The 25,598-nt window shown below is 54.3% G+C and overlaps 5 protein-coding genes across 5 annotated transcripts; 2 read left to right on the top strand and 3 right to left on the bottom strand.

Moving 5' to 3' along the window:
• Positions 1 to 232: 232 nt before the first annotated feature.
• Positions 233 to 4,908, top strand: MAM_01612 (DNA-directed DNA polymerase, family B, pol2; the record flags this gene model as incomplete). The annotated part of the gene is made up of 5 exons (XM_040820411.1): positions 233 to 527; positions 605 to 708; positions 775 to 1,744; positions 1,819 to 3,107; positions 3,172 to 4,908. The coding sequence occupies 5 exons, from the start codon at positions 233 to 235 to the stop codon at positions 4,906 to 4,908; spliced, it is 4,395 nt and encodes a 1,464-aa protein (XP_040681899.1).
• A 1,540-nt stretch (positions 4,909 to 6,448) lies between these two features.
• MAM_01611 (MIF4-like, type 1/2/3) lies at positions 6,449 to 11,237 on the bottom strand (the record flags this gene model as incomplete). Its single annotated transcript, XM_040820410.1, has 3 exons — positions 6,449 to 6,560; positions 6,632 to 10,485; positions 10,659 to 11,237. 3 exons carry the CDS (start codon positions 11,235 to 11,237, stop codon positions 6,449 to 6,451), a joined length of 4,545 nt encoding a protein of 1,514 aa, XP_040681898.1.
• A 2,892-nt stretch (positions 11,238 to 14,129) lies between these two features.
• Positions 14,130 to 18,805, bottom strand: MAM_01610 (DEAD helicases superfamily protein (Aquarius); the record flags this gene model as incomplete). Its single annotated transcript, XM_040820409.1, has 4 exons — positions 14,130 to 14,647; positions 14,744 to 18,280; positions 18,347 to 18,447; positions 18,519 to 18,805. The coding sequence occupies 4 exons, from the start codon at positions 18,803 to 18,805 to the stop codon at positions 14,130 to 14,132; spliced, it is 4,443 nt and encodes a 1,480-aa protein (XP_040681897.1).
• A 956-nt stretch (positions 18,806 to 19,761) lies between these two features.
• On the top strand, positions 19,762 to 22,594 carry MAM_01609 (nuclear matrix protein; the record flags this gene model as incomplete). Its single annotated transcript, XM_040820408.1, has 5 exons — positions 19,762 to 20,049; positions 20,109 to 20,855; positions 20,926 to 21,087; positions 21,153 to 22,037; positions 22,160 to 22,594. 5 exons carry the CDS (start codon positions 19,762 to 19,764, stop codon positions 22,592 to 22,594), a joined length of 2,517 nt encoding a protein of 838 aa, XP_040681896.1.
• Positions 22,595 to 23,051: 457 nt separating this feature from the next.
• Positions 23,052 to 24,408, bottom strand: MAM_01608 (eukaryotic translation initiation factor 5; the record flags this gene model as incomplete). Its single annotated transcript, XM_040820407.1, has 2 exons — positions 23,052 to 23,345; positions 23,428 to 24,408. 2 exons carry the CDS (start codon positions 24,406 to 24,408, stop codon positions 23,052 to 23,054), a joined length of 1,275 nt encoding a protein of 424 aa, XP_040681895.1.
• Positions 24,409 to 25,598: the final 1,190 nt, after the last annotated feature.

The following is a 25,598-nucleotide window of genomic DNA, read 5'->3' as shown; positions in this document are numbered from 1 at the left end:
GCGACTCTCAACTGGCAGGATATCCGCAATCAAGTACCTCTGAATGGCAGCCTTCGACCGTGTGCCTACCAACAGCCAACCCATGCTTCACTGGACGCTTTTCAGCATCCCGACTATTATCTCCTTTCTGTCATCGTTCGATCATCTTGCCGCCACATTTGATATTTTCAGATGTGCAACGCTCGGCTCCCTTTTTGAATGATTGTTGTCATCAATTCACGGCCAGCTCGCCATGCCCAAGGCTAATTACCGGGCCAAGCTCGCTGAGCTTCAAGCTCTTCGCCAGTCAGGCAAGAAGGCTTTTGACGGCTATCGCGTCCAAGACGCAGCAGACCTCTATGACGAAGTTGACGAGGACGGCTACAAGAAGATTGTTCGAGAACGCCTCGACGAGGATGACTTCGTCGTCGACGACAATGGAGAAGGCTACGCTGACGACGGTCGTGAGGATTGGGATCGCGTCCGCCGCTACGATTCAGACAGCGACGTTGAGGACTTGCCAGTTCGTGGCAGACCCAACAAAGCAGGTTCGTTTTCTTCTTGCGTCGTATTGCGTTTTTGCTTGTCTGTACACTCCGCTGACTCGCTGCCACTTACTCTAAAGCCAAAAAGAACAAGGACGACAGCCAGGCTAAGCGAGATGCGAATGACCGCAACATTAGTGAATACTTCACCAAAGGGGCCGGAAAGGCCCAGCCCAAACCTAAAGTGAGCCTGCTGCATATTTCAACAGTGTTTGAGTACAAGTAATAGGCTGGCTAACCCGATTGCCAGGTCGCCAAGACCAAGGACGACGACAATTTTCTAGCTGACCTTATCAAAGAGGTAGATAGCAATATTCCTGCCCCTGCTCCTCGGTCAACCAAGATTGAAAGGTCCGGTGGTCGCCGTAAATCGAGGGCCCTGTCACCGGTTGTTGAACCTGTTCAAAAAAGACGAAAGCGAAATGACACTCGTCCACTGTCACCACCTGCCGCCAGTTTCGATTCGGACGACGGATTTATCCCCAATGCAGCAGACGACGGCGTTTTGGGGACTCAAGATGACCCCATGAGCGATCCGGCCCCGTCGTCTCCTGCAGCCAAGAAAGCAGAAAGAAGAAACCAGACCAAGCCCGAGCCCCAAGACGACGAAGACGAAGATATGATGGAGGTGGCCCATGCTGGAGCTGTCCATTCTGCAAGCGTAAACATCGCTGGATCTCGACAAGTCAAGAAACTGTTGAAACAAGACCCATATCCCTCCCCCGCCAGTTCATCACCATTGAAGTCGGTTTCGGGCGACCCGGTTGATTCTAGCTCCTGGAACAACTTGACCAACAAGCTCAACGTAGTCAACACCTCTGTGGAAACTCGGAGCATCGGGAAAATTGATCACAGAGATGCCATTGAAGCCGACGGTAGCCTGAACTTCTTCTGGACAGACTACACTGAAATTAATGGCAGCCTTTGCCTTTTCGGCAAGGTCCTGAACAAAAAGACCAAAGCTTACGTCAGCTGCTTCGTCAAAATCGACAACATCTTGAGGAAATTGTACTTCTTACCTCGGCAGCAACGTGTTCGAAATGGCGAGGAGACTGAAGAGACTGTGGAAATGACGCATGTTTATGAAGAAGTTGACGAGATCATGACAAAGCTGAAGGTGAACATGTATAAGATCAAAGCATGCACCCGTAAATATGCCTTTGAACTCACTGATGTTCCAAAAGAGGCTCAGTACATGAAGCTATTTTACCCCTATACCAGTAAGTAGTGGCTCGAACTGTGGACAGAACTCCGGTTACAGGAAAAGAGTTGGACACTAACAGAGCATTTCCAGAACCACAAATTGATGGTTCCCCAGGCGAGACGTACTCGCGTGTGTTTGGTGCCAACACTGCCCTATTCGAGCAATTTGTTCTTTGGAAGAACGTCATGGGGCCTTGTTGGCTAAAAATCCAGGATGCTGATTTCGGTGCCATCAAAAATGCCTCACACTGCAAACTGGAAGTACTGGCTGAGCACCCCAACATGGTGTCCACCATGAGCGACTCCGACAATCTCGACGTGCCGCCATTGACACTCATGAGCGTTTCTGTCAGAACCGCCTTCAATCCAAGAGAGAACAAGCAAGAGATTCTTGCCATTAGCGCAAGAATATACGACAAAGTCTCACTCAGTGACACAACGCCAGCAGAAAAACTTCCGTGCAGAACATTTACGGTTATTCGCCCCCACGGACCAAGCTTTCCTCTTGGCTTCGACCAGCTCGTCCAAAAGCGAACCAGGGGCCTCCTCGTCTTGAAGAGGCAGGAAGTCGACATCTTGAGCTTTTTCTTGGCACAAGTCGACGTGGCTGATCCGGATGTCATTCTGGGGCATCAGTTTGAGGGAGTGGACTACAGCGTGCTTCTGAGCCGTCTTCACGAGAAGAAAGTTCACCAGTGGTCCAGACTTGGCCGCCTCCGACGCAGTGAATGGCCCGCATCTATGGGTAAAGTGGGCGGCAATGTCTTTGCCGAACGCCAAGTTATTGCTGGTCGACTGCTGTGCGATCTTGCCAATGACGCCGGAAAGTCAGCCATGTACAAGTGCCAAAACTGGAGTCTAACTGAAATGTGCAGCCTGTACCTCTCTGGAGACAATCGCCGGAGAGACGTCGATAATGAGGCAGCACTAAGCAGCTGGGCCAAGGAGAAACAAGGTCTCATGGATTACATCACACACATGGAAGCTGATACGCACTTTATTGCTGCGTTGGCGTTGAGCGTCCAGCTACTTCCCTTGACAAAAGTCTTGACCAACCTTGCTGGTAACTCCTGGGCTCGTACGTTGACCGGTACGCGAGCTGAGCGGAATGAGTACATTTTGCTCCACGAGTTCTACCGCAATAAATACATTTGCCCAGACAAGCAGTCATTCCGCGGCCGCCAAAAGCGAGACGACGAGAACCCAGAAGAGGCTGGCGGAGACGGGAAGAAAAAGGACAAGTACAAGGGTGGTTTGGTCTTTGAGCCTGAAAAGGGCTTGTATGACAAGTTTGTTCTTGTGATGGACTTCAATTCTCTTTATCCCTCAATCATTCAAGAGTTCAACATATGCTTCACAACCGTTGATCGAACAGTTTCGGTAAGGGCATGAGACATGTCAAGAACTTGTTTGCTGAACATGACGACTAACAAAGACAAAACAGGCCGATGATGAGGATGCTGTTCCGGAAGTACCCGCAGATCAAGATCAAGGAATACTACCGAGGCTTATTGCAACTCTTGTTGGGCGCCGTCGCCAAGTCAAGGCGCTAATGAAAGATAAAAATGCGACCCCTCAACAGCTCGCCACCTGGGATATCAAGCAGCTTGCCCTGAAGCTCACGGCCAACTCTATGTACGGATGCTTGGGCTATACCAAGTCCCGATTCTACGCCCGGCCATTGGCTGTTCTGACGACGTACAAAGGCCGTGAGATCCTCCGAAGCACAAAAGAACTGGCTGAGAGCAAGTCGCTGCAGGTCATTTACGGCGACACTGACTCCGTCATGATCAACGCGAACGTGGATAGTGTTGCTGACGCTTTTAAAGTCGGCAACGAGTTCAAGAAAGCCGTCAATGACCAGTACAGGTTGCTTGAAATCGACATTGACAACGTTTTTAGACGCATCTTGCTTCAGGCAAAGAAGAAGTATGCTGCTGTCAATCTCATTGAGAAGGATGGTAAATTTGTCGAAAAAATGGAGGTCAAGGGTCTGGATATGAGACGCCGAGAATACTGCGCTCTATCCAAGGAGATTTCGAAACGTCTCCTCGACGAAATACTTTCGGGCGATGAAGCCGAGGTTACCATCACGCGCATTCATGAATATCTTCGCGATATAGCCGGCCAGATGAGGGAGCAACGCATCCCTGTAGCCAAGTACATCATTTACACACAACTCGGCAAAGACCCCAAGGAATACCCCAACGCGGACTCCATGCCACAAGTACAAGTTGCTCTTCGAGATCTTGCAAAGGGCAAACCGATCCGCAAGGGCGACGTCGTCTCCTACATCATTACAGGCGATGGGACGAGCTCCGAACCCGCTCCCAAACGTGCTTATGCACCAACAGACCTCAAGGCAGATTCGACGCTCGTCCCCGATGTCGAGTGGTATCTGGGAAAGCAAATTTTCCCCCCCGTGGAGCGACTCTGCGCCAATATTGTAGGTACTTCTACATCACAGCTGGCGGAGCAACTTGGTCTGGACATTCGTCGCTATAGTTCAAACCAAACTCGACAAAACAGCTCCAGCGATGATGTGGAAATTCATCCTCTGGAGTCACAAATTCCCGACGAGGTCCGATTTGGCGACTGCGCGAGGCTGTCCCTCCGATGTCGCAAGTGCAAGGCCAGCTCCGCGTTTGAAGGCCTCGCCGCCTGTCCTGGTAGAGTATCAGCATCCGGCGTGCTCTGCGGTGGCTGTGGAGCGGTGATGCCAACCTTGTCTGTCGTTGCACAAGTCGAACATGCCATTCGCGGTCAAACATCTCGCTACTACGAGGGTTGGCTTGTCTGCGACGACTCCCAATGCGGCAACCGCACACGGCAAATGAGCGTCTATGGTACTCGTTGTCTCGGGCCCAAAGGCCTTGCGCGCGATTGCCTGGGACGTATGCGCTACGAGTACACGGAAAGGGCTATTTACAACCAGCTCGTGTATTTTTCCAGCCTCTGGGACGTGGACAAGGCCCGCAGCAAGGCGGTCGACACAAACGATTCTACTCTATCCCAAGAGGACAAGGACACAATCTTGGCTCTCGCAGAGCATAACCGCGTCAGGTTTGGCACGGTCAAGGGCGTCGTTGACCGGTATCTCGACAAATGTGGCCGACAATGGGTGGCCATGGACACGCTCTTCGCCAAGCTTGGGTTCAACAAGCTGCCTGCTGCAGCATAGGGGGCTCGCAACAACAGCGTAACGTGCGACGGATAGCTATGGGCGCGGAAGGACGTGGTTTGCATTTGGATACATCCATTAGGCATCAAGGCGTTGAGCGGATGACTTGTTTCGTGGTCTCGACGGCGCGGTTTTCATACATTGTTCTAACAAACAAACCTGGTATATGTGCAACAAACAGGCTGCGAAATGACGCGCCACTTTTTTCTATTTTTGTAGGCGTTCTGCGTCCATCCAGATGGAGTGAGTTGTAACGTTAGCAAGTAACAGGAGAGCATGGGCATCCAGGGCTGTTCATTGCATCACGTAGCTCGATTTTGAAACGAATACACTGATTCAAGTGTACTTTTCGAGGTTCAACTTCTCGTATCGCTTGAAATGGCCCTTCCTTACCCGCCCAAGTAGACGGTCGTCCTGCTTGGTAGCAATGCGTTCGGAATCCTGGCGAAAAGAGCGGCAAGACGGATGCACACACACACGCACAAACACTGAGCACAACTAACATCAAGAAGAATGGATTTTCCGTCAACTGATACAAAATCAGTCCCAAGTGCTCCGTAAATTAGATGTACAGTAGTAAAAAAAATAAAAAAAATAAAGATTTAAAAAAAAAAGCCGAAACCAGTGATGCCCAACAAAAACAGCGTCCGTTCATTGCTTCTCCGACCGTCAGCAAGCTAGTTACAATGTAGCTTTGAGCAAAGCAACAGGAAGACGCCGGTGGCGAAGGAAGGAATTCTTCATGCTTTCATGGCCTTTGCTCAGTAGAAGCGGGCGCAAGCCAAGTCAAAGTCGACCAGCCTCCTCGCCTCGGACAACACGGCGTGGCCCCCTTGCAAACCTCGAGGTTTTGGGCCCCCCCCGTCTTGCAAGCGAAACCTTCAAAGTCCGCACATCATGTCATGAAATAGACAAAATGAACAAAATCCCAACCACCTTTTGTGCATTCACCTGCTCCGACCTGGTCGTCGCCTTCATTGCTCCATGCTTTCCTATCAACGGCCTCGATTCTGCAATCATCCAATCGAGTGTGAGCTGGCTAGACAGCATCGACAAGGGGCCTTCACGTGCCATGTGTGGTGTTTCTTGTCCCTCGACAAGAATTAGAAAATGTCATGGTGAAACGAAGCCGAGGGACAAGCAAAGAAAGGGGAAAAGGTTGAAAGGAAACAACGATCCGGCATCGTCATGAGGAAAATGCGAGTAGCGCTCTTGTTTTTGACGCAATACTGTTTCTTGTCTCTTCTGTTACTGCCGCCCACGACCCCCTCCCCCCCTTTTGCGTCTGGCGAGAGCCTTGCCCGGTCTGATGTCAAATAATCTATGTATGGATATGGATGGGTGGGTGGGGAGGTATCGTTTGGGTTCAAAAAATGCAGTAGGCAACTTTTGATTCTTCTCAAACATGTAGGAACGCACAATGGAAATGATATGTAGAGGCCGTGTAGATGCAAGAAACAGAACCCGCAAAGTCTATCACCTGAAATGCAAGACACCGAGAAAAAAGAATTATAAACACTGATTAAAGTTTTTCTTCTTCTTACTCGCCCTCATTCTTGCCGCTGTCGGGCACGGCCTTGGCCAGAAGAGGGGAGGGTCCTGCAGATGGAGGCGAGGCGGGGTGTTCGGCATCTACCATGTTTGCGAGCAGGCTATTGTCAGGGTCAGCACGTTGATCCATCCATCTGGCAGTCCGAGGAACGAGGCAACACCGTCTTCTTACCTGAATGCGTTCGTGTTGGAGGTGCTGTCACGGGTGGGGGGAGTGCCAGTTCGCGACGAGGCGCCAGAGTCCTCGCCAGGGCGGCCAAGAGAGCCTCCCGGTCCGAGACGTCGGCCACTGTTGCTGCGCGAGGTGAGCATAGAAGACGGGCCAAAGGTGAGGTTCTGGCTCGAGGTTCTGCCGGCGGAGCCCTTGAGGCGTCGTAGGTCGTCCATGCCGACCTGGTTGCTCGTCTGCTGCACGGAGCCGCCGGAGAAGTTGCGAGCATCGCCGCGGCCGACGGCAGGGCGGCCGGGACCGCCGCGAGTGTTGCTTCGGGCAGACTCTTGAGCCTTGGCAGCCTGAGCCTCGGCTTCGGCGCGCACTTCCTCCAGAGTCTTGGGGCCCTTGTTGGCCTCCTTGGAGACCCAGTTGGCCTTGCGCAGATCGATGATGTCCATGAGCATAAACTTCAATCTGCTCTGGAGCTCGGGAAGGTCAATCATGGTCTGGATGCGTTGGAAGTACACGTCCATCAAGGGACGACCCTTTTCCGTGGCATCCAAGTTGGCACCAATCGTGCACAGCAGCTTGCTGAGGGACTCGGTTTCCGCCTCGTCGGGGACCCCCTTGTAGTCAACGAGCTTGTGGACACATTCGTGCATGATGCGCTCAGTCAGCATGCCGAGCTTGTACAGCTCACCGATGAACTGGACAAGACCCAGACCACGTCGCTTGGCGGCCGCAGCCTCGTAGTATTCGTCAGACAGCATCGTCGTGTCGCCAAGCGTCTTCTTGGGGGCATCCTCGCCGCCCTCTTCCTCCTTAGGTTGAGGCAAGTTGGAGGCCCAGCCACGCTCAAACTCCTCCTGGCATCGGTTCAAGAGGTACTTCCTGAACAAGTTGCCACCACTGACGATGTTGCCGTTTTTGTCCTTGATGCGCTCGTCGCGAACGTCTGCGCTCATGTTCTCGAGCATGCGCTTGCAGAATTTGGCGTACATGGAGGCCCAGTGCGCTTCGTCAGTTGCCTTCTCAAAAGTGAGCTGAATCACCTGACGCAGCGTACGGCCGTCAGCCTCGTCCTTGGATTGCCCGGCAATAGCCAGAATCTGGTCGGCTATCTTGTCAAACTTCTCGGGGGTCATCTTGTTGAGAGCCGCCTTCACCTTTCTCTGCACCATTTCAGGGTCAAGGTAGCCGCTGGAACTGGCAGCCGGAGCGGCGGCCTTGATGCCGACACTGCTAGGCTTCCAACCGTTGGCAGTGATGGCAATGGGTTTGATCTCCTGACCAGCGGTTAGGGGCATGGTCTTAGCAGCCTGGGCCTCCTTGGTGTTGAAATCGCGTCGGCTGCCGCGGGTAGAGCGGCTGGACTGGCGGCCGCCGGGCGAGTTGGGACCGGCACCTCTGGACTGCGACGAGGTCCGAGACATGGCGGTGCCCGGGAATCCGCCTCCGGGGCCACGGAACGACCCTATTGAGCCAACAGGGGGTCGGGGCATAGCGCCACTGGACATCGCCATGCGCTGCTCAGAGGTGGTGCCCGAGGGCAGTGTGCGGCCCGGGGGGGCGTTGAACGTGCCCATGGGGAAGGCATTGCTGCTGCGGTTAGAAGGCTGCCTAGGCGTCTGGGCGCGAGCAGAACGGTCACCGTCTCCGATCAGGGACTTGACCTGCTGGTGAAACTCGACAGAGGGCTGCTCGGTAAACACCTTCTGGAACTGCAGCAGGAAAGCAGCGTCATACTTGAAGCTCTTGCCCTTCTTGGCGGCGGCGGCGTTCAGAGCAGGGTTCGGGGAGTTGATGCCGGAGGGGTAAATATCTTGGTCCATGACCTGCAGGAACCGAGACGACTTGAGAGATTGGAGCGCCGCACTGGGCTGAGGCGGATCGACAGGTTTGGTGTTGAGAGGCGCGAGATTGAGGGCGGCAGGCTTGGCCGAGCGCTTCTGACCCGCGGCGTCGCCGCCAGCCTTCTCCTCGGCAGTCTTGACGCCAGGCGGCTTGTCGGCGACGGAGCTGACATTGGCGGCGTCGTCACCGTCCTTGGAAGTCCGAGTGGCAGCAAGCATCTCCGCAACAGACATGGTCTTTCCAGAGGCTTCGGCTTCCTTTCGTCGTCGCTCCCTTTCGTCCTCCAGGCGCTCCATCTCGCGCTCCCGCTCCCGAAGACGGCGGTCTTCTTCAGCGGCCTTCGCCTTGCGGCTTTCTTCGTCCTTCTTCTTCTGTTCAGCCTTTTTGGCTTCGGCGCGCTTGCGGTACTCTTCCTCTTCCTTTTCGCGCTTGGCATCGGCCTCTTCCATTTCCCGGATCATCCGCTCAAATTCTTCATCCTCTGCGGGATCCCCGCTGCCGGGGACGGGCTCACCAGGCTTCTTCTCCTCTTCAGCCTTGCTGGGCTCGTCGACTTCGGCAGGACTTGTGGCTGCGACGGCAGCGTCCTTCTCGGCAGGGCTGTCAGAGGGAACCTTGCTTTTCGTGGCAGTCTGCTCCCTGTTCTTGGCTTCACTGACGGCGGCCCCCTGCGTGGCTTGCTTTATCTTCTCCTTCAGCTCATCCTGGATCTCCTTGGCCGTCTTGGGCGTGGCCGTACTCTCAGATCGACCATGAGCAGAGGGTGTGGATGACTTGGGCGGGGGGGTAGGCGTCGAGGCCACGGCAGGAGGCGTCTTGGACTGCTGGCCAGTGGGGGCAGGAGAGACGGGTTGCTTGAAGGTTGAAGTGTCAACAACTTCGCCGGCGGCATTCTTGATCTGAATAGCCGCGCTCTTCCTAGGCTTGACAAAGTTGTTGGGTCCAGGCTTGCCCGGAGCATTGGGAGGCTGGCACGAGCCGACAACGAGCGGCTGGCTCTGCTGGCTGGCGCTGGAAGGTCGCTCGGGTTGCGACGGGGTACGGGACATGCTGTGGCTTTGCTGGGAAGCATAAGGAGGCGCAAACTGCTGGCTGTAAGCAGGCGAGTTGGTCTGCGGAGGGGGCATGTACGGCGGGACACTATTGTAGGCATAGGGAATGGGCACGGGTCGGCCGTATTGATCAATCTGCGACGGCGGGTAGCCGTAGTTCTGATGCTTTCTAGTCAGCCAAAGTTCAAAGCCACCACTTTCGGGTGATAAATCAAGCGGAGATGCGTCTTGAGGGAGGAACTTGGGCAAAGGCAGAGGGGCAGCATGAGAATGAACATGATTGTGGTATTGCACTGCCGACCCAGCGCCGCCACCGGACACGTCACCTCGAGCGCGACCGACATCGTGGTCACGCCACTGTTGCTCTGGCCGCTGGTGCAAACGGCGCTGAGGCTGACTAGGGTCGCTTCCGCGTAGCTCGCGTATGGGGTCCAGTGGACGCCCTGACTGCAGGGACTTGGCGTGGTCTCGACGAGCCTTGCTCTTCTTGAACGACTTAAAATGCAATTTATCAGACACGTCAGAAAAGGGAGCCTGTACTTGTTGGTGCTGTGGTGCCATGGGAGGCGGCGGATAATGGTACTGCGGAGACGTGCCCGTGGTCATGTTCGGCTGCATCGTCGCCGGGGGCATGCTGGGAGTATTTGGCATCGACGGGACGAGGGCAGGGCTCCGAGCCGGCTGGGGAGAGTTGGGATACGGCATGTTGCGCGGTTGAGGCTGGAAGGAAGGGGGCATGCCACGACCTTGACCGGGCCCGTTTCTGAACTGATTGTTTGGCGGGTACCCCATTTGATTGCTGAATTGATTGTGTGGATTGAAACCTCGGCCACGGCCGCCTTGGGGAGGGAAGTTGGATCGGTTGTCGCCCTGAACAGAGTGGCTCGACTCGCGTCTGTAATGCGCTCCCGGCTGCGCTCCCATTGCATTCGAGTTGGGGGGCACCGAGCCCTGTCTCATGTGGCGCTGCGAGAATCGCAAGTTAGTGAATGGTGCCGTGCGTGAATTGTGCATCTTGGTGCGCATATTGGGATGGGGGGTTGAGTGAGGAGTGGGAGCAGCAAGCAAGGGGCAAACGTGGCCAAAGCTCGCTGCTGTATTCTTGGTCACGTCTTTGCCTCTCCCCTTGTTTTTCTTACCTCGCCATCACTGCTGAGACTACCAAATGTCATCTGGGCACTGGCTGGGAGACCGGAAGGAGGCCGGCCGCCGCTGGCAGACGGCTGGGGAATCGGGGACGGGGAGTGGGCGGGCGAGGGCACGCGATGGGTGCCGGCTCCAGGAATGGGGATAGGAGCAGCGTTGCCAGCATGGGGAGTGCTGTGTGCCATGGCCGGTGAATCGAAGCCAAACTGAATGCCAGGTTTGGCGCCGCCATTGGCAGCAAAAGAATTCGGGCCATTGGCAGCCATGGTGACGGAGCTTTTTCTCGAATGGTCCGCGCCGGCGCCGTTGGTAGAGCTACCGCGGGCAACAGCAGGGACAGCAGGGGCGACGGCTGGCTTGCCGTTCACAGGAGATGGCGAAGACGTGTTGGCATTCTGTGCCAGGGAGGCAGAGGAAGAGCCAACCACGACAGGAGGTTGGGAACCGGTTGCGACCAGGGGCGTCTGAACAGGTCTCTTGGGCGCACCTGCAGCGGAGGCATAAGAAGTCGCCGTGGTCGCGGAGGTGTTGGGCGCCGGGATCGGATTCTGCTGATTCGCAGGCGACGTCATAAGGGGAGAAGTCTTGTCGAGTCGTGAAAGGATTTGATGACGAGGCTTTGTTGTTGACGCCGAAGGCCGATGGGATGGATGCCGAAATAAAAGGAGCGCGGCGGCTTGACGACTCGAAGCCTTTCTCACGGAGCCTCGATGTGCGCTCTGGAATACGGACGGACTCGACTTCAAAGCAGCAGAAACCGAAGTCTGCCGTCAGGAAGGGGAGAGGTAGAGCTCGCGAACAAAGGCGCGCGCGAAAGCGATTCAATACACGGCTGGCAAACGATGGTGGTTTGGGCAAGGACAAACTCCCAAGGCAAGCCAAAGAAAAACGGGTCAAGGAGCGGGCGAGAAAAAAAAAAAAAGAACAAGACCGACCAGGCGCGGACCGCGGGCGTCGCGAGACGAGAACCACGGCGGAGGGCGAGGACGGGATCCCGGACCGGATGGGCAGGGGGAAGATTAGTCTTCTGGTGGGCGAGACACAGAAGAAGAAGAATCCAATACCAATGGAGGGGAGAGGGGGGAGAAAGGGTCTGGTGAGGAAATGATTCCACCTAGACCAGACGGTGGTGGTTTTTTGGATGGAGTGGTGAGGGTTTGAGAGGAGAATCTGCAGGAAAATTTTGGGCAGCGGGATAATATTAGTATGGGAAGCCGGGAACAGACAGGCAGACAGGACAGGACAAGACGTGTGGAGGAGCACCAATCAGACGGGCGGAAAGGGAAAGAGCCGGGCCTCTAGTCCACGTCGAGCACAAGCGCTGCACATGGAGCACAAGCACCGCACAAAGCACAGCACAGGCACAGGCACAAGCACAACGCAGGCGGCCTGGCACAAAGCAACGGACGGCCAGGCCTGCCCGAGCCGCTGGCCGCGGTGCTCATACAGTGGACGACCGCCCGACACCACGCACTAGTTAGTTGGTTGCTGCCAAAGTTGTGCCTCTGCGCACTGGTACGGAGTACATGTGAACCAAACACCCAGGTGAGTAAGCAAGCGGACAGACGACTGCGTCGAGTCCCTTCCAAGACGCCATCAGACGCAGGCACCTGCTCGGCCGCAGCAGGCAATCACCAACCAAGACCAAGACTTCAATCCCGCATCGTCGCGTCTTCTCTCGAGCCGCGCTTGTGCTCCGTCCGCGGATACGAAGCCTGATGTCGGTTCGGCATGTTTCTTTCTGCAAAGAGGCTGTGGCGGGCCCGGCGCCAGACTATAGATCCCCTCTCTCTCTCTCGCGACTCGGCACAAAGGCGTCTCTCCCGCGGTCTGTTCTTGCCTCCTCGCTCTTATCGTGACCGCCGGGGCCAAAAAAAAAAAAAAAAAAAAAAAAAAAAAGGCCAGAGCAGGAGAATAGTGTGCGCGCTGTGTGCTCGCAGACACGGCGGACATGATTCGCCAATGCATTAGTTACTCCGTAGACGCTTGAGGTGCCAGCTATTCTGGCCTTCCCCCATGCACCGCACCCACTGCGCGCCGCCGCGACCAAAAAACAAAGTGGCCGAGTGGGCCATGCAACCACTTCAATTTGCGTTCCGCGTCCAGTCCAGAACCATCAACTGCCAGCATTGCCACGGCCCATGGAACAATAAGATTCACTACCACGTACTGTGTGTACCATGTACCGCGTACAGACTCCCAGGTGTCTTGGCCAAAGCACAAGCCTTGCCTTGTTCGCGACAAGTCTCCTCTGGTAAAGACAACGAGTCGGCACGCCAATATGCCTCTAGAATACGTAGTCCTGGCAGCGCGCCGTACTTGTCTGACAAAACTAGGCCCGTCGCCGCCGCCGTCTTTCCTGAGAGAGCTTCCACACCAAGCTGCTCGACTGTGGCTTTCAAAATGCCTCCCTCGCAAAAGGAAACAACGAAGAAAGAAAAAAAGGAACGAAAACATGCCATCAACAAAAATGCTTCACAGACGGCCGGCCGACGCTGTGCCTTGCTTCTCTTCTCCCCTCAACGTCCGTCGTCATCGTCGTGTCGTACTACTGGCAGTAGTGAACCATCGTCAGACTCATCTCATCTTGAGTCTTGCCTGACGCGGGCCCGCTCGCCCAGCAGGACGCCAAGTACGGAGTAGTCGGAAATGGAGCAGAAACTCCTCCCGACATGGATCAGATACCAACTAGAAGCTGACAAGTCCTAACTTACTAGTAGTACTAGTTGCCGCCCCCGGCATCTGTAGCATGTGTGGCCATCCACCTCGCAAACAAGCGTCCGTTTCCCGTCCCCATCTACTTTTCGAGAACAAGGTAGGTAACTACTAGTACTAGCATGTGCGCGTGCTCGGCCCGTCCGTCCCCCTGAAAAGTTTCCTCGGCCCAACTGGCAGCTCCCAGCTCCCAGCTCCTAGTCTGCTTGGTCTGGGGGCGTGTCTGCGCCTCTTGGGTCACAGGACTGCCGTCCCGTCTCGTGATGAATCATCCACCACCATCACTCATTTGCAGAGGGGCTCACGCCCTGTGCTCGACTTTGTAACTTACGCGCCCAATTATAAAGTGTACAGGAACCTACCTGTTTGATACTCCATCATGATACCCTGCCAGTCCGGGGGTGGCGACTCTCTCTGTCACCACGGAGATGTGCCCCCTGGCGCCATGCACCAACCAACTTGAATTGGCACGGACAGAATAACTATACGCCAACCTCTGTCGGCGCAGGCCCAAGTCCCGAATTTAAAAAAAAAAAAAGAAAAGAAAAGGCGGAAAAGGTCAACCTTGAATACATACACAGTGTCGGGGTGCAACCACCGTCTCCAAACACCCGACTTGCTTCCAGGAAGAATTACGCCACCGAGACGACGCGTCTGTTACTCATCGTTGCCAACCGCTTCCTCGGTCCTCGATTCAAACCCAAAAATGCTCTACAGAGTACCACCCTGCTTTTACGCCCAAATCTCGGCTACTTCTTGTTTTCTCCTTCGCGGACCTCCAGAATATCTGGCTCCGCTTCCTTCTCGTCTTCGTCGTAGTACGGAGCCTGTGCTCCTCCATCTCCCTCTCCCTCTCCCTCTCCCTCTTCCTCTTCCTCTTCCTCTTCGGCTATGCTTCCTGGCCCAGTCGTGGCAGATTCCGCCGAGACGCCCTGCGCTTGTAATCGTTCAAGTCTCGTATTGGTCATCTCAAACACGTATTGTCCCAGGTGCTCCACGTTTTCCATCGCCACTTCTCCCTCCACACTCGAACCATCCTCCAAGTTGGCTCTCTCCGTCGGCCACATCTCTCCTGTCACAAGCATCAGCTTGTCCGGCCGCCCCAGCACGAGGTCGAATGCGGGTCGGAGCTCCGGGCACGCCTCAAACACCTCCCGGCGACCAAGAATGTACAATCCGAGCCTGGCTCGAGATACCGCAACCGTCATGCGCCGGACGTCGCGCAAGTAACCCACCCGCGACGTTCTAGTCAGGGACAAGATGATGTCTGCCACACCATGTCAGTACAGGGGACAATACGATCCGGCGCCGAGAGCCCATCGCACCATGCGCTTAATTGATGGACTCATCAACCAACACTTACAATCATTCTGTTCGCCTTGGTACTTGTCCACCGTGGCAACCGCCTTGGGAAGTCCGAAAATGGGCCTCTTGGCACATCTGTGAGCAAGCACGTCTTTGACCAGAGCTCGTTGCCCCGCGTAGGTTGTCAGGATGCTGATCTTCTCCGCCGGATACCCCAGCAGCCGCATGTACTGGTATATGGCCACGGCATACTCTGCCTCGCCCAGATTCTGAATGAAATGCGGTGTCGGCTCCGACTCCCCACGGCCCTTGTAGTCGGGTACGTTGATGAACTGGTAATCAAACTTGAAGCCGGCATTGCCTCGGAGAAATTCGCCTTGGTTCTGCACGTGTGGCAGGTTGTCCAGCTTGGGGTACCTCCACTGGTAAAGTCTTGCCATCGAGGGCCGAGCACGTCCCTGCTGATCAAGGTGGACGGTTGGGACTCCCAGCCGGACCAGACGGGAGAATAGCGACTGTTCCAGGTTGGCGTAGTGGCGGAATGCCAAGCTCTGAATGACCGGCGAGTTCTGGAGGTGATCGCCGCACAAGACGACCCTCTTCAGTGGCATTTGGTTATTCGTCGGCTTTTGCATGGCAAGGGGCATGAATGTTTCAATTTCGGTGATTTGGGCCGCCTCTTCCATGACCACATTGTCATAGTGGAAGCCGAGTGAGGCAATCTCGCCTCGTCGAATGGCGGCATGAGTAGTCGTCATGGCTATGATTCTAGCCTCGTTGGTCAGCAAGTAGTTGGCCTTCTCTCGGTCACGGCGGAGGATTTCAAATGGAACAATGTCGGCCAGCTCTGAAAATATCTTGATGATATGCCGGTAGCAACCAGTGGCGATTTCCAGCGTCGTCGCACGATCGGCATCCTCTGGGAACAATGGTTGAGGCGCGTCAGCAAAGTAGGCATGGAACGGGAAGGCCTCTACAAGGTCCGCGACGGACGTCTCGCCCGAGGTTGCAGCGCGCTGGAATCTTTTCCACGCGGGTTCAACGTAGACCTTGTTGAAGTACCCAGCAGTCTCTGCCGAGTTATCATGCGCTCCTGGCGCCCCAAGGCTTGACGCGAGTTTTCTGACTTCTTGTAGAAGTGTCTGCCTGTTGTCAAGGAATGATTCAACACGACCGTGTTTGCTGAAGCTTCCCGCCGTGTCCAAGTCTTCCTCTCCATGTCCCAGACGGAGCAGGTGTCTCTCGTCAATATCCAGTGCGACAATCTTGGCAAATAATTGGTTGAGTGCCTGGTTGCTGTGCGCAACAAGCAACGTCCTCTCCTGTGGGAAGTTGTGATAGATGTTGTTGATGATTTGAGTAGCCACGTCTGTCTTTCCTGTTCCCGGGGGGCCCACAATCACCGTTAATCCAGGCTGCGATCCCGACATGATGGCCTCGATCTGAGCGGGCGTGAATCGGACGGAATTCAACTTGGGCGCATCCACAGGGTATGGCCCATTGTTTGGGGGCTTATATGTCGATACCCGAAGGATGTCGACCTCGGATTGCTTCGTCGGGTCTGCGTCGCGCCGGCGCTTCTTCGATGGTCGAGCTCCGTTAGCCGCTTCAACCTTGTCGGCTTCCTCTAGAACATATGGAGGGCCAAAGCTGCCTGTGACATCGCCCCCAGGCTCGACGGTTTTGCCCGGCAAGCTTTCAACTAGATGTTGCCAGTCAAGAAAGGTGTCCCTGTAGTCAAGCTTCTTGTTTCGGCTGGACATGTTCTTGTAATTTGCACCCGCTGGGTCGCCGTATCCCAGGAAGACTTCATACAGCCAGGGCGGAAGAGGCATTTCCGACAAGACGAGCTTGCGAATGGACTCCAGAACAGGCTTGAAGTTGTTTTCCCTTCGTCCCCGTCTTAAAAGCAAGTTGACTTGGCCGTAGACATCAGGTTTGCCCCCTGATGCGCGTTCTGAATCTCTAGAGTACATGTATGGGTCCAGTCTCAGATGCATCCTGCGCTTGTTGTCGAGATTCATGGAGCCATCCCTGACAGGACGCCCCTTTTCGTCTGTGATGCTAATTATCTCGGCGGACCGTACTGATATAATGCCGAGCTTCTCATGCTCAGACCGAATATCGTCGCCGTTGACGGCTGCTTGCGAAGGTGGTGCTCCAACAGCCAAGAGAAATACGACATCGTCGGGACGGAGACTGTTCCATTCCCGTCGAACATTGTGTCCCAGGCGTCGAACATCAAACGAGATTTCAGCTTTCACCAGTGACGGAAGTTCTTCGCCCACTAGCGGGGGTATAACTTCGAGAACTGACGGTTTCGAAATTGGCATGGCCATTTTCGAGTATCCTGCAAAGTTTACCACGCCAGGCTGCTTGGACTCTGGCCGGAGACGACGCAAGGCTGTTTCCACATCCTTTCGAATGCCGTAGAAGGCTTCGCAACGGTATAAAATCATTGCCCTCCAGAGGAAATCTCCGACGGATAGGTACTGCAGATTCAGCTTGGGCAAAGCCAGAGGATGAGATCCATCATACGCATCTGCTCGCTGGAAGCCACTGTCAAACAAGGTTCGTTCGGTTGGAACTAGCGGCATATACCGAGCGGCCTCACGGAAGGTTTTCTTCCGCTCGAATTTACTCAGCATGATTTCAGTAAGCACCCTGCGATCGACTGGCAGTGCAAGAGACTCCGGGTATGTAGATCGCATATCGAGAAGTGTGAAGAGCTGGGTGAGTTCCTCATCCGTCAAGGGTTCAAGGAGACCCTCAAGCTCATCTCTCTTGTCTATGCCTCCATAATTCGAGAGGGCCAAAACCATGAGTTTGTCTTTAAAGTGCGTCAGAGCGACCCGCTGCAGCTTCCCAAGGGCTAGACAGTGCTTGTCGTATGCTTCCGTCATGGTCAATTGGATTCCAGTCTGGTCGTCTATGGTGAAGTGGGTATAGTGCGAGAGCAGAGCGTGTAAGTCTCGCAGCAGAGAGTTGTTCTCGTTATTGTATGTCGGTGAGAGTTTCATAAGAGGTAAGACATGCAAGTCTTGGAGTAGCGTATTAAGATAGCGCCTTGTAGGCAGCTGGCTTTGAAGATCGGAGATGAACTCGGTGAACCTCTCGCAATACAAAGCTTGATCTGGAGGAGCGGGTCCGTCAACGTGTGCAAAATGGGTGAAGGACTGGAGGGAACCCGAGTAGGATTGCATACCTGACTTGGCAGTGGTATCGTCATACAAGAGACCCAAAAAGTCCAGAAGCAGCGAGTAGAGCCAGGATCTTTCGAAGCGAAGCCGAGCCTTGGTATCGTCATCGCCCGCGTCATACCGCTTCTGGGATGCCCTCCAAGCCTTTCGCAAATGAGCGTTTTGGTCCAGTAAAGTCTCCCGTTGCTTTTCGCTAGACAAGTTCTGCCAGATTCCTATTGACACCAGCGGTGCACATTCCTTTCTGACAATAGAGCAATCTAGACTCTGGAACGCGTAAATCAAAAAACAAACAAGATGGGTTCGTATGGAAATGGAGAGGGTGCGGTCGAGCAACAGCGACAGGGCTCGGCGGAACATGGACGAGAAATCCTCGGGTCGATCTTCAAACAAGGCTGTATGCAAAGTCAGTTGAAAGATTGCCCACTAATCAATCAAAAAGGTAAAGAGTCTTCACTCACCCCATGTCTCCAAGTGTTCGCGCCGTTTCACGTTTGCTATTAGTACAATCAAGAGGACATGAAAATTCGACGCTTCGTCGGTATATCCCGGCCAGAGATAGCTGTTGCGCGTGAGCAAGATTAGCTGGGACTGGGCGGCTTCAAAACAACGCGCTACAGCCTTGAGACATACCTCTCCAGGGTTTGCAGGCTCTCCAAGAGGAGAAGCGACTTGTATTGGAAGCCATCTTGTTCCAGAACATGCCAGATGCCCTGCTTCAGAACGTCGTTCTTGACCCTGGACTTTGCGGTCCTTTTCCCAGGCTTTAACCAGTGGTTTCTCGCCAGCTGAACAAACGAGTGCTCCTCCTCTTCGACTTCAGCGGGAGTTGGACGTTCGTCCTGGACATGGACGGCGGGCTCGCGGGTCTTGCCAGCTTTGGCTGCACCACTGCCCTTGAGGCGCTTGGCGTTGGGCATAATGGCTTCGTGCTCACGTCATGGGCCGATTCGAGAGCTACGGCGCGAGGGGGAGAACGGCGATGGCAGCTCGGTGCTGGCGCAGAAGCAAAGCTGCGAGTCGACGGGGTGAGCTGGTCGACATGCAGATGTCGTCGTCGGCTCGTCGCATGCTCAGACGAGATTAATTGAACCCTGGACAAGAGGTGCGTCGATTGGATGGAAGGCTTCGGCTTGGAAAACAAAATTTCAGCCTTGCGTGAGCCCCACAGGCAGCCAGGGGCCAGGGCCAGGGCGCCGTTCACAGTGGCGAATGCCCCGCCAGTGCCCGCTGTGCTCACTGCCGCCACGTCAACTGGTCCGGTGTTTGCGCTGCAACGCGCGGGCGAGGCCTCGCGGTGCACCGTTTTTTGCAGTGCGCCGCGCTGGGCATGGGGCGGCAAGCTCCCTGTATTCGGTGCCCCTCGGCGCTGGAGGTGATCGCCCCAGACCCAGACGCCAGCCTTGGATTCCGTACCTGCCCAGGCAGGCAAATGACCGGAGTCATGCATGACATTTGGATTTCTTTGTTCCACCAGACACCAGACACCTTTGAAGCTTCTCTGTCTGACTTCCAACTTCGCAGTCATCGCATGCCATCCACTCCCAGACACTTTTCTGCAATTTGACATTCGACATTCGACCTCGAGACCTCCCTTTCAAGCCTCGCCTTTCCAGCCTTTCGCAACCTGCAACTACCTCACCACCCCGGCTGTATTTGTTCCGCTGCAAAAGTGCTGCTTCATGCGCTGCGGAAGTGCTCGACAGTCCCTGGAGAAGACGGCACACGATCTGCATGCCCTTGCAAAGCGACATACGCCGTCACTTGGTAGTCAAGCTGCACCCGTCGTCCGCCGCGGACAACGAGGCTGCATCACGAGTAGCCAGCCCTGGTAAACCTTCCAGTCTCGATATCAAGGCCAAGCCCATCTGCCAATATGCCGGCTCTCGATGCTCAGAACCCAGGCGTCTCTGCCGTCGCCAAGTTCGGCTCGTTATTGGATCAGCTTCTTGCTGAGGCTGCCGTCGTGAAATCGGCAGCCACAATCGAACCCACGCTCAACAAGTCGGATTTCAAGGACATTTCTGGTCGTGTATGGGCCTGCGTCTCCAGTGACTCTGCCCCCGGGAACGACGAACAAGTCTCTGGGCTTCAGACACATGAGAAAGCAAAGCAATCCGCTGTCATCGAGGCAGCCTCGCGGGACCTATTTAGCAGACTGATAGTAAGTGCAGCAAGGACCGCCGTGCGAAATCTCTCACATCGAGGCTAATTTCTTTCGAGGCTGCGACATCTATCGAATCGCCTGATTTTGTCAAGATTTGGAACCTTCTTGACATTCTTTCAATATTGTCCGACGACGGCCAATGCGATCCCGCGCTGCTCTTTTGGCTCGTCGAAGAGCTCCTCGACAGCCAGACCATTTCGGGGTGTCGCATAGTGTTTGATTATCTCGAGTCACGCCGTGAACGCATCATGTCCAAACATTTTAAGCAAAAAAATCTCGTAGTTCTGCGCAGCTGCAATGAACTCTTGCGTCGCCTTTCGAGAGCTGAGGATACGGCCTTCTGCGGACGGGTATTCATCTTCTTATTTCAGAGTTTTCCCCTGGGCGATAGAAGCTCTGTCAATCTCCGAGGAGAATATCACGTGGAAAATGTCACTGCTTTTGAGGAGCCGACGGAGGAGGATGAGCAGCAACAGCAAGCGCTGAAGATGGAGGTCGACGCTTCTAAGCGCTCGCAAAAGCTGTACGATTCCAACCGCCTCTATACACTATTTTGGTCTCTCCAGGAGAGCTTCAGTCAGCCACTCAAACTATTTGACGCTACACATTTCAACAAATTCAAGAGCAGTCTAGAGATTACCATACAGGCTTTCCAGGCCATTCATCAAGCCGAAGGCCCATCCAAGGCTTTGGAAAATTCAAGAAGAAACCTCAAGCGAAAAAGAGAGGATGGGGGGCCCGAGGACGCTTCGGAAGCATTCAATCCAAAGTACTTGACCAGCAAAGATCTGTTTGAGCTTGAAGTATGCTTTATACCTCCGCTGTTTCCCCTGCCACACCCCAGATGAATATTGGGCTAATTGGTGGATGCAGATTAGCGACCTCTCATTCAGACGGCATGTCTTGGTACAGGCGCTCATCATTACCGACTTTCTTCTGTCGCTCTCCACAGAAACAAAGGAGAAGTTTGCCAGCCTGGACAATACTAGCCCAAACAAATCAGTCCTGTACAATGATCAGCTGAGCGAGGAAAATGTAGGTGACATGAAACAATAGAGACGTCACAGCCATCATCCCGGGCTTTTCTAACCAATTCATAGACGAAATGGGCAACTGAAATGAAGTCAACCATATCAGACTACCTTAAGAGGGGCATTGACGGACCTTACTTCTATCGCATGGTCGAGACCGTACTGGCTCGAGACAAGAACTGGGTATTCTGGAAGATGGCGTCCTGTTCATCCATTCAGTGCGAACCTGTTTCTCCCGAGCTTTTTGTTCAAGCAAGGAGCGTGGCGCAAAAGATAGCCACCAGCAAACGGCTGCGACCGACGCCCATGGGGTCTGTATCCCTCGACTTTCTCCGCGAAATTGACGATGAATCTTCCCTGAATCAGCTCAAGACGCCTGGGAGATATCGACTACCAGAACTCGAAAGCTTTCAAAGAAAAATTGCCGATGACGACTTTGAAATCGAGATGCCAACAAACGACCAAACAAAGGCCGCCGCCATAGCTGGCAAGGCCAGCAAGAGTTGGCGGGCTCTCAGAATAGCGGCTCGCTCAAAATTGGCATCCTTTGACAAGATTGACGACTCCAAGAAGGTGGACGTTGTCTTCAAGGAGCTCCAAGATGAAGATCAAGACGTCGACGTCGACGACGACGAGCAGGCAGCGACCGAGGACGACGTGCCCGAAGATCGCAGCCCCGTCATCATATCCGGGCCCAAAGGCGTCGGCAAGTCAGCCCTTGTCAAAAAGCTCCTCGAGCAGCACAAAGGTGTCTTTGCAGCGGTCGTACGACACACGATTCGAGAGCCCGCAGAGGGTGAAATCAGGGGCAAGAGTTTCCACTTTGTCACTGCCCAGGAATTCAACCAGCTACGCGACGGCGATCGCTTCATCGAGTACGGGACCAGAGACGGCATCGAGTACGGCACAAGCAGCAAGGTCGTTGATGCGGTCGCAGAGTCTGGCAAAGTCGCCGTCATTGAGCTAGACCTAGAGGCATGATTCCCGCCCCCCGCAGCTAGTCTGTCCCAAGCAGCGACATTTCCAAAATGATCAAACATGTATCAGCGTGAAACTAACTCTTCCCTGTCACGCAGGCCGCCCAATTTGCCAAGGACTTGGGCTTTGCAGCCCGCTACGTCCTCATCAAGCCCCCAGCTACCGAAGCATACCAAGCCCGCCTCTCCTCCGCCGGGTACGACGACCCCGTCATCGAGGGCATTCTGTCCAGACTCCCCGATGAGTTGGATGATTCTAAAATCTCGGCACTTTTCGACGTGACGCTCGCCAACGAAGAGGGGTTAGAAGACGTCGCCAAGTCTCTGGGTCAGTACATCTTTTCAAAGAGAAACCAGGCCGATGGGGACGAGAGCAAACGCGGAGCAGGGGAATATTCTTCAGGGGGACAGGATTCGCAGGGAGATGAGGCTGCTTCGACCACAGTGGCAGCCACGTCTGCTGGGACCGAAGCTGACGCTGCCGAGGACGAGAGCATGGTGGATGTCCCCGCGAACAAGACGGGCCGGAAATAACAATAATGCATTATGTAGAATAGTAGTAGAGAAATGGGACAACTAGACGCCCAGCATGTAGCATAAGTGCAACGCAATACCGCATGGCAAACGACCACACTTTATTCATCGCCGGTTCCGTTCAGGAGCTCGCCGCGTCGAGGCCGACTTGTCTATCATCCGGTAGTGGGACGTGGGACGAGCCCACTGGTTCATTGCAAAATCCACGCAGGTGGTCACGACTCACGACGATGATACTCCGTCAAGGAAAATACCACAAAAAGACACTCACATACAGCTAGAGATGGACTATCAAATCACAACGTTACAAGCAGTCTGGAGACAAAAAAACCTTCTTTTCTCTTTCAGTCTTTGATGTATAGCATGATTTCTTTCATCACTCGAACAACTTCATAAGCGAATGATTCCATGGGCATCCTAGCACTTGGAGAGGAGAGGAGACAGGTTACAAACAAAATCACTCGTCATCCTCTTCCTCATCAGACTCTTCCTCGTCGGCCTCAGCAAGCCATTCGAGGAAGGGCTTGGCAGCCTGGCGAATCTTTCTCGAGGTGTTCTTGTCAGTGTATTTCTTGCTGGCGTGGGTGCCCCACTTGGTCACTACCTCCTCGCTGATGAGGTCATGGTGATAGTACAGCTGCAGAATCTTGACAATCTGCTGCAGGAAGTCAGGGTTCGATTCGGCCAGGGTTCCAAGCAGACGCTCAGTGCCTCCCAGAAGAGCCTTTTCGTGGCGCTCGGAGTTGATGATCTGCAAAGCACGTTAGCGGATCCATTGCCCGTGGTTCAGCCTCAGTCGCTGCTCAATCGGTCTAGACTTCAGGGCTACATACCTGCTTGAGCATGCCAGCGCGCTTCGGGATCTGGGCACAGACATTCTTGTCAAAGATGGTCTGAGCGAGAACCAGGACAGTGCGATGCTTGTTTTCAATGCCCATGTCCTTGGCCTTCAGATAGATGTCGATCGAGTCAACATTGTCAATGCCATCCTTCCCGTCAGCCTCGGTCTGGATCCAGGATCCAAACTCGTCGTAGACAGTGTTGCCACCCTCCCCGTCTTCGTCGTCGTCGTTGAGACTCAGCTTCTGCTTGAACTCGCCAGGGAGTTGGGCCTGACGAGCCTTGACGGCCTCTTCGCTCATATCCACAGCCCATTCGTCGTCCTTGACTTGAACAGCCGCGTCTTCGATGACATCGGCTTGGAGCTTGTTAAACTCACGGTCGCTACCAGCATCATCATTCTCTTCATTCTCGTTGGAGCCATTCTCGGACCCTTCCTGCTCACCACCACTGGCGTGACCGTTCTCGGTGGCAGTGCCATTCTGCTTGGCTTTCTTGGCTGCTCTGCGTTCAGCCTTGTCCTTCTTGTTCTTCTTGCTGGGCTGGTTCTTGAGAATGTAGCCACTCAGCTTGAGGCGCAGATCAACAGCGGTTCGCTGACCACAGGCCTTGCAGTCCAAGAGAATGCGGTCGTTGTCAATTTTGATGTCGGTCTCGGGGTTCTTGCAGCTCTTGCAGAGAACGAACTTGTTGATGAAACCATCGAGGTGGTCCTGGAGCTTTCCAGCCTCATGAGCACCGTTGATGATCCAACGGTCGTCCTTGATATCGTCTCGGGTCATGGCACCGAGTTCGAAGCCAAAGTACTTCATGATGTACGACGCAGGGCGGGCAAGAGACGCAGCGACGCTGGAAACATTGACGACGACGGTCTTGATACCGTTACCTTTTCCCTCGACCTTGGTCTGCAAACGCTCCATCTTGTAGCGATAGAAAGCGTCGCTGACATCGCGGCGAACGTTGATAAGAGACATGGTGGCGTAATTGAACGGCTAGAAAAAGACGAATCTCCTTTCGAGTGTGTGTGGGTGCGTGGGTGTGTGTGAATGTGTTTTTGGGTCAAGGCGGTGTGATGATTGACGACAAGTCCAAGGTGGTTCAAAGAGAATGTGAAGCTGTGAAGCGGGTGGCAAGAGGCTCTAAAGCGACGGATTCGGCATGAAGATGGTTGCTGGGCTGGAAATCGTTGAGCAAGCAGGGATTTCAGTGCTCAACAAGACGAGTTATGTTTGACATAGGGCAAACGGGACGGTATCTCGATAACCAGTAGGGTAGGCATGAACTCGAATTGAGGAGTCTTCAGCCGTCGGAACTGATGTTGGGGCTGCAAAGTTTTCGCGGTATGCGAAACAAGTGCAGCTTGAAGGGGGGTCTGGGTAGAGTGAATTGATCGTGCTGATACATAAACAGCAATATGCGCCCGATCGTCGCTAAGTGTTTTCTTGGTTCAGCTATTACGTGAGGAGGATCAAAGACTGCACGTGATTGTTGTGCGTTTTCAATCAAGTCCTGGCGTAGTAAAATGCGGGAGCAAGACGACGAAGACGTGGAGGTTGCGTTTGCGAGTGGCGGAAAGCGGGCGGCGAGGCGTTGGTGTTGTTGCGCTGCGACCGACAATAGAGTCAACAGGCGAAATGACGGCTTCGCTGGGCGGCGGGCGAATATTGTGGTTGTGATTGTGATTGTGATTGTGTTGAGTATCCGGCGACGGACGGTAGACTTGAAGAGTTTTGTTGGGAGTCAGCGGGTGCGAGAAGAAGGCAGAATAAAAATGAGAACGAGATGTGGGAGGGACGAGGGACAAGGGACAGAAATGTGGACTGGAATTTCTGGCAGAGATTTCGTTTGGCACAGGAGCAAGGTGGGGTTCCGGAACTTTGCTGAGTCCTGACATAAGCCTTTTTTCTTTTTATGTTTGTGCTTGTGCTTGTGCTCGCGCTCGCGCTCGCTGCTTGGACGTTCCGAGTACTCCGTAGTACAAAAGGCAATTGGCCGAGGCCGTTTTATATCACATACTCCGTAATATTTATAGCAATGGTACCGCTAGTAAAACCTGCCTCTCAGTTTAAAAAAGTGGCTTTGTGTTGATCATCACATATCTTTGCGGGGAGAACAAAGAAGACGCAGCGCCAACCAAAGGCTTTAAGTTATTTACTTGGCACTT

This window comes from Metarhizium album (genome assembly GCF_000804445.1).
Source record: "Metarhizium album ARSEF 1941 chromosome Unknown scaffold_2, whole genome shotgun sequence".
Lineage (NCBI taxonomy): Eukaryota > Fungi > Ascomycota > Sordariomycetes > Hypocreales > Clavicipitaceae > Metarhizium > Metarhizium album.
Note: the sequence above shows the minus strand (reverse complement) of the source record. Positions and strands in the feature narration are given on the sequence as shown.